This window comes from Alligator mississippiensis, chromosome 15, assembly GCF_030867095.1.
Source record: "Alligator mississippiensis isolate rAllMis1 chromosome 15, rAllMis1, whole genome shotgun sequence".
Taxonomy (NCBI): domain Eukaryota; kingdom Metazoa; phylum Chordata; order Crocodylia; family Alligatoridae; genus Alligator; species Alligator mississippiensis.
The window spans coordinates 10,034,241-10,046,501 of NC_081838.1; the positions used below are offsets into that span (position 1 = coordinate 10,034,241).

General features: G+C 47.1%; 1 protein-coding gene across 1 annotated transcript in view; it reads right to left on the reverse strand.

The window, feature by feature from the left end:
- Positions 1-1,748: 1,748 nt before the first annotated feature.
- SLC4A8 (solute carrier family 4 member 8) overlaps positions 1,749-12,261 on the reverse strand; it is a 64,805-nt gene continuing 54,292 nt past the window's right edge. Inside the window, exons 21-25 of the mRNA XM_019481049.2 lie at positions 11,974-12,147; positions 11,023-11,160; positions 10,264-10,364; positions 9,904-10,006; positions 1,749-9,609 (exon numbers count right to left, since the gene is read on the reverse strand). Of these exons, the coding sequence (XP_019336594.1) occupies positions 9,919-10,006; positions 10,264-10,364; positions 11,023-11,160; positions 11,974-12,147 (501 nt within the window). The 3' untranslated portion in view covers positions 1,749-9,609; positions 9,904-9,918. The remainder of the gene's footprint in view (positions 9,610-9,903; positions 10,007-10,263; positions 10,365-11,022; positions 11,161-11,973; positions 12,148-12,261) is intronic.

The following is a 12,261-nucleotide window of genomic DNA, read 5'->3' on the forward strand; positions in this document are numbered from 1 at the left end:
CAGAGCCCCTGAGCTACATGGAGCCTGGTGCCTCGCTCCATGGCTGTAGAGCAGCAAACTAAAAATCACTGGAAGAGTTTTATCTTGCTGCACCCCAAGTCATGCAAGACGCATTACACTGCAAAATTTGCTACAGCGGCTGGAATTGATGCACAATACACCGCCAACATGTGCAAATACCAACTCCATTAAAGCAGTGCAAAAGCATTTAACCCACTTTAAAGTGTCCCTCATTTCATCCACATGTGGCCACCTATTAGGGTGGTGTTGCAGGTTACCTTTAAATTATTCTAAAGGCAGTTAAAATGGGAGCATCCACACCTTAAAGGGTGTTAAACTTCTAAGCGTCTTAAAGTTATGCCACTTCAGGCGAGGGTTACAGCTTGAGCTAGGGCATTGTTAGTCTGCTCCACAGAGATAAACTGACTGACTCGCAGTCCTCCAGCATCCCAGGATGCCCTGCTCCCAGAACCTCTACCCCTGACAAATGTTTTACCGTCTCAAGTCAACACGCCCACTTGCCCCCAGTAACTATGACCCCAGCCCATACAGCATCATGCTGCCAGCTCTAAGCACCCCAGGAAACTCCATCTGGGCCCCTGGGCTGGGGGTGAAGGACACAGCCCCTGCACAGGGGGCTACGGCTTTGCCCAAATCATGAACACCGCATGCCCCCGGACACTGGGGGGGCACGGTGAACTCCTCCGGTGGTGGTGGCGGTGGCACTGTTGGCAGTGGAAGTATGGCGGTGGCAAGTGGTGAGCTCCTATAAGTGGCCGCAGTGCTGTCAGCAGCAGGAGGGGGGAGGAGGGGTGGTAAGCACTGTCTAGCTATTGGTGACCACCTGCAGACGCTGCTGGCAGTGTCGACAGCAGCCAGCAGCCATCGGGGACCATCCACAGATGCCACCGCTGGCAGTGTCAGAGGCACTTTTTGCGAGGGGTGCACCGCCAAGCTCAGGGGGTGCACGTGCACCCACATGCACCCCCTATGTATCGCCATCCAGGTGGTTCTCCCCTAGCCAGGAGAATATGGGGCTGGGGGCCATGGCTTGCCTCCGCAGTCTCCCAGGCACCTGTCAGGGAAAGGAGGGAAAGGGATGCTGAGCATGGTAAGAGCATGGAGCCCAGGGAGAGAGACATGCCTCCCCACAGTCCATACTGTCACTACAGCTAGCCCCTAGCTGCTCAGCTCCCAGACGGAGAGTCCTGGCTCACGGCCATGCCCACGCTCTCCAGGCCCTCTCGTGGCAAATCATAGTTGTTCAGCTCAGAGACAGCATTAAGCCTTAATCCATGACTGCTCTAAAACCGTTCTAATTTTAACACTGCTAACACCCCGCAGATTAAAAATGGCTTACAGCTAACCCGTAGCCTCAGCCTAAGGTGCCTACCTACCCCTGCCTACTGCCACATTTTCAAAAGCACCAAAATGATTCAAGAGCTTTTTAAAACCATTGAAGGACCGCTCATCGATTTCCAGGAGATGTAGGTGTCTCAGTACCGTTGAGGACTTGATGCTTTTGGACAATTTAAGTATACGGCACCGAGGTCACAATGTCCCATGTTATTCCATAGGACGCATGCTCTTCAATCCTATCGGGTGTCTTCAGCCCGATGTTGCCATCGCGGCGCTAACTACCGTTCTACCATTTCTTTCACTCGTGTCCCCAGATTCGTTCCCAAGCCCCTTCAAGCTCTCTCCAGCAGGATGAGTGGTTTCTTTAAAATACACTGAAGCTAGCAAACTGAGACAAACATGGGGTTTTTTTTATTTTTCATTTCCATTATTTGTGATGAGAAACACTGATTCTGACCATCTAAACACCACAACCACCAAGCAACATTTCACAGACAGAAAACCATGAGGGGAGGTGGGGAAAACAGAGATTTCTACAGAACAGACTCAAAATAAGGTCAGATTTTTAACTTTTAGCAAAGGTTTGAATTCAGAAATAACACCTAGATAGACTTGATTTCTCCGTTTTATTTACAACGTGGAATGTTTTCAAACTACATCATCTCTTACAACAAAATAAATATATTTCAGTATCTCTAAAAAGAAAATAATTTCTCTATTTCTACATGTCGCATACTAGGAGGAAGAAAATATACTAGAAAAAATGTGCCAGCACCTTTTTTTTTTTCTTTTTTCTTTTTTTTTTAACAGTTTCTTCCTTCCTGCTTTAGGTATCCTTATGCATTTCATTTGACTAGTATTTTCAAAGACGCCTAAGAGGTACCAGAACGCCACTGAATTTGGGCATCTATTTCCCTTTGAAAATCCCAGCCTTCATTATCGCCTGAACTAATAACAATGGTGATGATGATAATAGACAGAGCAGATCGATTAGAAGACTATTCAAGAATGTCCCATAATAATGAGCAAAGGAACGTTACAGAATCTACTCCTTAGAAACCATTTGCAAGGTTAAAGCTCTTTTTTTGTTTCATGACTGGGAGGTTTTTCCCCCCCCAAATCATAAATTGAATGCCGATTTAAAACACTTCAATGCTGCGGCAGACAATCTTTCTGACCAGATGACTGGAGGCAGAAGGGAAGGCACCAGGGCCCTGCCATCACCGGGCAACATAGGGAAAGCACCTGCAGCTGGTACTTCTCCCAGCTGGCATTCATATCCACAGTGCCAAAGGGACAGCACCTGCAGGAGGTCCCCCCTGCCGCCAAACACTACAGAAACCCCATGGCCACAGGCTGGAGCTGACCCACGGGCTGTAGGCTGCTGACCCCTGCTTTGATGTAATTGCTTATGTTGCTCTGGGGGGTAGGTTTTAGAGGCAAATACCTGCCTAGCACCCATTTAAAGTCAGTGAGAGTTAGACACCGCCTGCTACATGTTTTTGGAAGTGTGTCCCCAAACTAGGGGCCATGACTTCAAATGAGGTCCTAGTATCATAGGCAATGAGAGTGGGAAGGGACCTCAGGAGGTCACAGCTAGTCTGACCCCCTGCTCCAAGCAGGACCAGCCCCAACTAGATCATCCCAGCCAAGGCTATGTCTAGCAGGGTCTTAAAAACCTCCAAGGATGGAGAGTCTGCATCCTCTCTGCCAAGCCTGTTCCTGTGCTCTACTACCCTCCCAGGGAGACAATGGCACTTAGGAGCAGGGCTCAACTCTACCTGTTAGACTCAGAGCAGCTATAGGATCTCTATGCAAACAGACCAGAAATTGCTGTCTTCATGTATCCTCTTTACTGCTAACACAGAGAGTATCACGAGTTTAACCACAAAAAAAGTCACGATCTTATCTTAAAAATCCTGATACTTGTGGAGGGGAGGGGGAGTCAGTAAATCTGGGGTTCGTATTATCAGTCTGCAGGTTTTTGATCCTCTGCGATTCCCTTTCAAGCTTTTCTCTGCAACCACGAGGGCTAGAAATACCAGCACTGCTCTTTGCTGAGCGGCTTTGGCACCAGAGGGGGATAATTCCCCTGCCAATGCTTCCCATAGCAGCTGCTTTGCTTAATGCTGCCCTCTGCGGGCATCTTGGAGCGCTCGGCCCTAAACTCGCTTGCAAAGCTGGAGCAGGAAGCCCTTAAGTCATTGCACATGGCAATGCATTTCCACGCTTGGGCCCTTCCTTTTATCACCTTCCCTCGGGTCAAATGAGCAATGGAGCAGATTCTCCATGGGTTTTGCTCTAGCATTGACATCGATATAAAATGCTACCAGGACAGAATGGCAAGAAGGCATCTTGCTGGTGCAAAGGACCGCAGTGGATGAGAGAGCAGCAAGGCACCACACCGTGTCCATCAGTGGAACAGATCCTGGGCCGCCTGAAGCCCGTTTGCTACAAACCGCTCAGATATAATTGACTGACCTACTGAACCACCAACAGAAAAACACATGTACGCTCAAACCTTCAGGCACCCAGGATCGTGGGTACATAGGGTCCCAACATCTCAAGCATATTTTAACAACCCCTTGCAGCCACAGCAGGTCCCACCACTGTCCCCCTGATTTTCCTGTGACAGATGAGGGTGCCGTGCTTTATAGTTGTGTCACAGGGCTGATGGTGTAGTCTTAGGAACAAGAATTTGTATGGGATGGTTTGCATAGGGACGATGCCGGTGTTGGATGAGATGACCTCCAGAGGTCCCTTCCAGCCCTACTTTTGTAAGATTTTATGATTTTAGGATAGCGGGTGTTTTCTTTCCATCGCTGCTGGAATTGAGGAATAACATGCCAGATGAAATAAAAGGAGATTTGTTCGTAGCACAACCCCAGCTGTCCTTTTCTTGGAACCATAAAAAAATCAGGTGGGAAGGGACTTCAGGAGGTCACATCTAGTCCAACCTCCTGCTCCAAGCAGGGCCAGCCCCAACTACATCATCCCTTAAAAACCTCCAAGGTCTTAAAAACCTCCAAGGAGGAGATGCCACCACCTCTCTGGGTAACCTGTTCCAGCGCTTTACTACCCTCCTAGTGAGGGAGTTCTTCCTAATATCCAACCTCAACTTCCCTTGCTGCAACTTGAGAGCATGGCTGCTTGTTCTGCCATCTGCCACCACTGAGAACAGTGTCACAAGAGACTCTCCCTTTCCCTAAAACAAAGACCGAAATCAAGACCTCAAAATCATGATCCAAACACATCCTAACAGGTAGGCAAGCTGAAGGCAAGTATAGAGAAGCCAACATTTACTATAAAGAGCATCATTACTCTTAAGCCAAAAATCTCCTAACATGGAGAAAAGAGACTCGGCACCTTTTTGAAGCACGGACTTGCTAATACTGGCTACAAGGCTTTTTGAGGCGGTCTGCTTTCACCATAGACATGATCCCTGGCAAAGTGGAATAATCCAGACTTTAAGAAGCAGCCACCGTGTTCATTATGGGCTGGCTTTCTTCTTAAAAGGGAACGGATGGCGTATGCGTGATGCTGGTTTCCCGGTGTAAACAGCTCCACTGCGTGTCATTCTCCTCTGCCCTTCAGCACTTGAAGCCCAGCCCAAATGAGGCCATGTTTAAGGACACAGCCGGGGTGACATCATCCCTTTCCATTATTCGTCATGCTATTATTTTTAAATTAAAAATATGCTCCTCAAATTATTTACCATAATCAATACGGTATGATATGGGACCATGTCATTACTATTTTAGGGGCTATAGAGAAATCAAAGGAGTCTCCTGCCTGCTGGAAGAACGGTATTCGCCCTATAGACACAACAGGTCATTTCAATCTTGAGCTGAGCTAAAACTGACTTTTTAAAGTGTCTGGGAAATCAGCTGTTTCCTTCTTCTTATATAGTCCTTAGTCTATATAGTTCCTTAGTCTTATATAGTTATATAGTCTTCTTATATACTTCTTTCCTACTTCTCTTGGGGAGCCCTGAGAGCAGCCAGAAACTTGTTTTAGACACTGCGATGTCATTGGTGACTGAACCCACCGCTGCTGTGTTTGAATGCAGGAAACCCTGGGGAGCCGCTCGAATTAACCCAGGCTCCTTGGTTCAAAGGCTGTAGCAAAAACCATCAACCTCTTGACCGGCCCAGGCTAGCCACTAGAGGGAAAGCCTGCACCACACCGTGGATTGCACTTGGCATCCAGAATAAAAGAGCATTTTATTTTGAGTATCCAGGTTGCAGCCGTATTGGGCTCAAGGCAAAAGAAATCAAAACTCGTGGTAGAGGCAATCGCTTTTATTAGACTAACTAGATTTTTGCAAAATTTTTGTGCAAAAATCCAGTTGGTCTAATAAAAGCTGTGACCTCTACTATGATTCTTTGTATTTTTGAGGCATTGATCCACAAGTCCCATGAAAGGAAGCAGAGTGCAGACTGTCAGTACCATTCCCAGACACAAACTGTCCCTGCACAGAAGAGCAAAAGCAGGAGGAAAGACCCTCAGCTTTATCATCCGCTAGGATTTATTTACTTTAATTTACGGAGGTTTCTTTTCTCGAGATGCCTCTGTTCTGTTCAACGCTGGGAGCTTTCAGAGGATGGCCCTGTGGCAGCTAGGATCAGCGTGAGATTTTGCTTTATCCCACGGTACGTTTAGAGGAGCTCTGTTTAAAAACGAACCCAAAAATTCAAGCAGCCCAAACCTTTCCATTCAAGTACAATGAAAAAAGTAAATGCCCCTGCGATGAACTACACTGATTTTCATTTTCACCTAAGATGGTGGCATAAAAAGACATTGAAATGGAGGATAAGAGTTTTTAAATGATATGAGTTACTTCCATGAAGCCTTTAGTCCAGCTTGGGCATATACAGCACACACACCACCCGCCCACTATTTGTGCATAACCCCGTCGTGGACCACACAATTGGAAAGCAAAGGATACCACTAGCAAAGAGTTTAATGGATTGCAAATGAGGAGAGTGGGCATTACAGCTTGTAGCTGAGGCTGAGTTGCAATCCATTCAAGAGGTAATGGTCATTTGAGGAGCTTCCAGGAGCTCTCTGCATTTCTGGAGAGACCCGGGAGTGCTGCGATGGAAGACGTGACCTGGTCACACTGCTCCCGCCCTGCTAGGGGAACAGTGATGGGCAGCTAGTATTTTAATAATGGCTTTTACTAATTCCATATGGCATGAACGCGCTGCAAAGAAGGCGGCAAGGAGCTGTGCAAATCTCCCCCGATGGCCTTTTGAAACAAAACAGATCTTTCCCTAAAGAACATATTGCCGGCTACGGCAGGGTACTGAATCACTGCAGCCCCACCCTGACACAGCCCTCCCGCCCCCGGGCACATCCTATATAGGAGGACGTGGCGCAGAAGTCAGCCATATGGATGTTTTCCATAATGCCTGTGCTAGGAGCATCCTCCCCGGCTGAGTAAGTGCTTTTGAGACTTCTTTTCTGGCCACTTTGCCGTCTCTAAAGTGCTGTAGCTCTACCAAGCATTATGCACTTACTTGTTGTCACACGTGCCCTTAAACACATGCACTTACACCAGGGGTGGGAAGATGTGGCCTGGGGGTCGGATGCTGCCTGCCAGGCCATCCTATCCGGCCTGCAGGGCCCCTAAAAAATTTAGAAAATTAATATTAATCTGCCCTGAGCTGCCTGTCGTGCAGCCCTCAATGGCTTGCCGAAACTCAGTAAGCGGTCCTCTGCCCAAAATAATTGCCCGCCCCTGACTTACACTGTATCACACATTGAAATGTTGTGCTGGATCATGACTTGACTGATTTCTAGAAGGGGGTTCATCGGCCGAGTGGCCCGTGACAATTTGTAAGCCTGTGTGTGACAAAAAAAGCAAGCCTGGGTAGTCTCCGAGTCAGTGGGGCCAACTATTTTTTGGCAGGCATGCCACAAATTAGCCCTGCACCCTCCCCAAGTACTACTCCAATCCCTTTCCCCTTCCCTTTCCCTTACTTTCTGCTCCCTGCTTGATCGGATGCTCTGCTTTCAGGTGCATACCTAATCTCCCATTCTGCTGCCTGTCCTACCGCATGCCGCACATGCAGTTTGGCCACCCAAGCTCTCTAGCTGTGATAGTCTTTCTGACTGATCACAGAAGCAAATTGTGCCTCAGTCAGGGTTTTACCTCTTTCCTTTCTGCACAGTGACCACAAAGATGAATTCCCATCAGAATCATTTATTTTTCAAACGCTATTCTGAGTAGCGCCTGAGAAAGGGTCTGGGTCCGAGACCCGGCTCCAGAGCAGCTCACAGCAAGAAGTCCAGCGTGCAAAGCATTTGGTTTTGGTTTGGTTGCCTAGGTCATAGGTCATGGTTTGCACCCTCCAGTGATGAAATGGGATCAGGTTTATGGAGCGAAGAGTCACAGTGATGAATCTTTTGCAAGAGTCACCTGAAGTCCACTGTTCCCACGAGCAGTGTCATTTAACTACAGGCCCCGATGCAGCAAAGCATGGAAACACCTACTGAACTTGAAACGGTTTAGCAATCAGGATAGCAGAGGTCTGGCCCTATCCCCAGCACATTTTTAGTGTGACTTGGGGCAAGTCTGTGTGTGCCTCAGTTTCCTTTCCCACTCCTCACCAGCCAGGTGAGGCCCTGCTCATAGCTTGGTGATGTCCACCTGTCTGTGTGTATAGCAGGGACTTTTGATGGCCATATCTGATCATTTCCAAAATTTCTAAGACTGCTCCCGGGGTCCCTGGGCAGAAACCTGATTTTGCTCTGAAAGCTTTGGCCAGCCAAAAAGCTGCTGCTTGCTATTCCCGCTGCCAGCAGCTGGATGGAGCCAAAGAGGGCAAAGTGAAGGAGGCTTCATTCCTTCCTTTACTGGGTCCCCAAATCCTGCCCCACGGTAGGGGGAAGAAAGGGCAGCAGCTGTCCTCCCTGCTCCTTCCAATCTAGGAGGGCAATGGTCCTTGGTGGGGGGAGCTAAAGGAGAGATGCACAGAGCTCATAGCACATGGGGTGGAGACAGTGGGAAGTATGGGAAATTCCTCCCTATTTCAGGGCATCCCTAGAATAACAAATGACAGGAGGGTGGGACATGGTGGAGGATGGATGGCTGCTCCTGGAGTGGGCACTGAGCTCAGCCTGCATAAGCAACAATACCTATGACCCTCTGGCAGGGGTGGCATGAGGCCAAGAGCTCTATATAGCTCCTGCTATTGACTTGGTCTATAAAGGTGCATGCATACCCCAACTTCTCATTAGGGCAATTGCACGGGACCGATGCCGGGCAGGGGCACCCACTGCATTACAGTTATCTTTTAATCTGGTCTTAAAGAGTAGAGAACCTTTGCCTGGAGCCCCTCAAATCCCACTTTATCCTCTGGTCCAGCTGGGCTATAAGCTCACTGGGACAGAGAGTCGCATTCTCCAAGCACATGTATGCATGATGCTAAGCACAGCAGGCCCCAATCTCAGTTGGCATCTCCAGATGCCAGCAGGAGGCCAACAATTTGTGCGCGACCACTGTAAAGCACTTGAAATTAAGCAAGGCTGTAAGTGCTTGAGCGTTCGCTGAAGCCACCTGAGTCGAAGCAAAATGGGCCTAAACTTTGGAATGAGGATGTCAAGAAAACTCCTTTTCTTCCCACATTTAGCCCAGCTCTGCTGAAAATACTCACATTATGCTGACCCAGTGGTCCGGGACTACATTGTATCTTGCAATACAAGAGAAAATAAAACTTAACCAAGAAGCCAACTGGGCTAGCAGCCAGTTAGCAAAAAACGAGGAAAGGAAGGATGCCTCAGAAACATCAGGCACCGGTTTTGTACATTCAGTGTTTATATTTTGAAACGGGGGGTGGGGAATCAAATTAAAAACAAAAGAGAGAGCGCTGAATGGTTATGCAGCAGCAGTCTCTCTACCACTAAGAAACCGCAACAGGACACACGCACGCACACGCACGTACAGAGGCTGAATTAACACTGAACTCTTGCTGACTGCAATGTGCACCTCAGCTTGCTGGTCTGAAGATACTGAATGCCCACCAAAGCACACCAAAGATAATTGAAAACTTCTGAATGGCTTTAATATGAATCCAGTTACTTGACTGAAGAAAGTCCTGGGGGAGGAGGGTACTCATTTTTTTTTCTCCTTTCCTCCGTTTTGAAAAGTATTTTTTCCCCCTGTCTGCGTGTCTTGGCTCATCCCTGAGTCATCTTCTCATTCTTCGCCTCCTCCTCCAAAGCCAAGATCCCTAAATGGAAAAACTAAGCAGAGAGAGGGAAACAGCATCATGAGCAAGAGAAGGCTAAAATCTGCTGTCAGTTGTTCAATCATTTCTACCCATACGAAGGAATAGGTTTGCTGCCCAGCTATTCTTGTGGCCATTTCTCACCAAGCATCCCACTAGCAGAGTGAGGTGTTTCGCCTCTCACCAGTAGAAACCAGTCTCGGTTCCCAGCCCTGGGTCTCTCACCCCGTCCCACCCCACGAGCTTGCACATGAGCGTCTGCAGAGAGAAGAACGCAGCTTTGTGCGCCTTGCGTGCGCCATGGCTGTACCTCGTCTCCTTGGATCTAGAGCTTTTCTGTATTCATGCTGAGAGCTTTCCATACTGTCGTTTTAGGCATTTCATCGGAGATGTTAATCTCTGAAGGATCCACCCTGCAATGGAGATATCGGGCAGCGATCAGGTTACTATATGCTTAGATTAGCTTCAACATATACATTAGCAGCAAGCATCTCCTGGCCTCTCAACCCCACGTCTCTGTTATAGCAGACAACCGTATCACATCAACCCCATGCATACACGCCTCAAGCTGCATTTTAAAACTCCTCGAGTTTTTAGTTCGACGTGGTAAGATATTTAAGATGCAAACAGAACAAGATATGGAGAGAAAACCCCGCTGGGCTGTTTTTACCTCCCATTGTTATTTTGTTTTGGAGCAGTTGAATATTCAGTTTTCCCCAGAGGCAGCTGAATGACATCTGTTTCAGCCACATCCATCATCTTCTGAGACTCCTGTCATTAAAAACAAAAAAAAAAACAAACCCCAAACCAAGTTTTCTTTCTGTTGTGCAAGGAATAAAGCTTAGCTCTGATTAGGTTCATTGAACTAACAGGGGAACAGATCCATTAGAGAAAAAGATGTTTGATATATGCCCTTGGTGCATAACTGTGATAAGCAGGAGCCGAATTATGCAGAATCTCAACTTCTATGGAAAAACGTCATAATATCCTAACTCATGCGGTTGCAAAGAAAACCTTGATCATCTGACTCAAGTGCAATGCTGCATGTCTGAATCTCTGGATGGTTTCAGACAACAGCTCCAAGTGTAGAGCTGTGGGAAATGTTTCACTATGCAACACCATCAAAATACAGGCAAAAAAGATAAGTTTTTTATACGGTCAAAATGTCTCATTACCTACAAAAAATGAACAATTCAACACAACTTGTTTGGACAAGTTTCGATTTCAAAGCACATCAAAATCAAAATGTTCCCATCGCTAACATTATACATTATATTCCTATTTATGTCTGGTCCTCCAGCCAATTTTCAGTCTACAAAGTCCTGATGTTAAAAGTCTAAAGTCAAAGTGTTAAAAGTCTACAAAGTCAACAAAGTGATGTTAAAAGTTCAAGAAAGCTGCCTGGCCCCAAAGACTCAAAGCATATTACCTCCTCTTCTTTGGCTTTATTTTTGGCATCTTCTATTTTTTTCTTCTTGCTTTCCGGCATGAGGTCGTCAAGCCAGCTCAGCTCCCTCTTTGAGAAACAGAAATCCAGGACTTTCCGAACAAAGACGAGAGCCAAAACCTTTATGAATAAAAACGAACAGCGAGTCAGCTCACAGATGGCTTGAAGCCAGCGGGTGCATTAGAATTTGCAGTCAGCCCAGGTACGAGACACTAGAGGGAACAAAAGACCAAATCGGTTCTCCATTTGCTCAGCTTTTGTATTCGGACGGTATTTCGCTCTCATAAAAACCTTTCGAGATTCTGTAAACACAGCAGCCCTGATTTTCCATTTCCAATAAGACCCATCTGCAGCGGGAATGCAAAGCAAATTTGAACTGGGTCTACAGGCCTGGCCTGCATCAAAAGAGGCATTAACTAAAATCAGAATACAGACAAAGCAAACTGTAATGAGAGCATCTGTTGGCCAAAGCCAAAGTCAACTCTACAGCCTCCCCCCAGGTTTCATCTCAACCATCTGATGTGATAAAACTCTAAGTGCTAATCCACCCTACACTTGTTAACCAATACTACAAAATACACCTGATATCTTACACTGACCACTGAATTCAAGTCCAGTTCCTGTCTGGAGTTAATTTAATACCTTTTTTTAAAAACCCACTGCCCTAGCACATTCTTAAAAGAAGATTTCCATGGGACTTCTCACGTGTTTAAGAGCTACAGATGAGGCCTTAAGGAATATATTCTTATTTAGACCTCTCTGAGAGAAAAGAAAGTGGTCTTAATTATATTTCGGTTTCCTTTAGGGCGCTTGTGCCTTGGAGACCATAGTGCAATTAAGATTACAGCCTTTTCTGATCCCTAAGCGAAACAGCCTGTTTTACTCTAAAGGAAAGGACTGGGCCTAACTACAGCAAACATCTGGCTCTTTTACCATCATGGGAAAGACGATGGCAGCGGGTGACGCCTTTATGGCCCACAGCGAAACCAGAGAAGCCAGCTGGATCAGGGTGAAGAGGTGCACTTTTCGCAAGGGGACGTGTCGCAGGTAGATGAAGTCGGGCTGGTGCTTCGCTGGCATCCCAAACAGCTTCAAGCGGTCGAAGAACTGAAAAGAAGTTGTCGCACGTCACTTGAGTTGTGGGGTCTGAATATGCAGGATCTCGCGGGCCCCCCGCCATAGAAAGGATGTGGACAAGTTGGGGAGAGTCCAGTGGAGGGC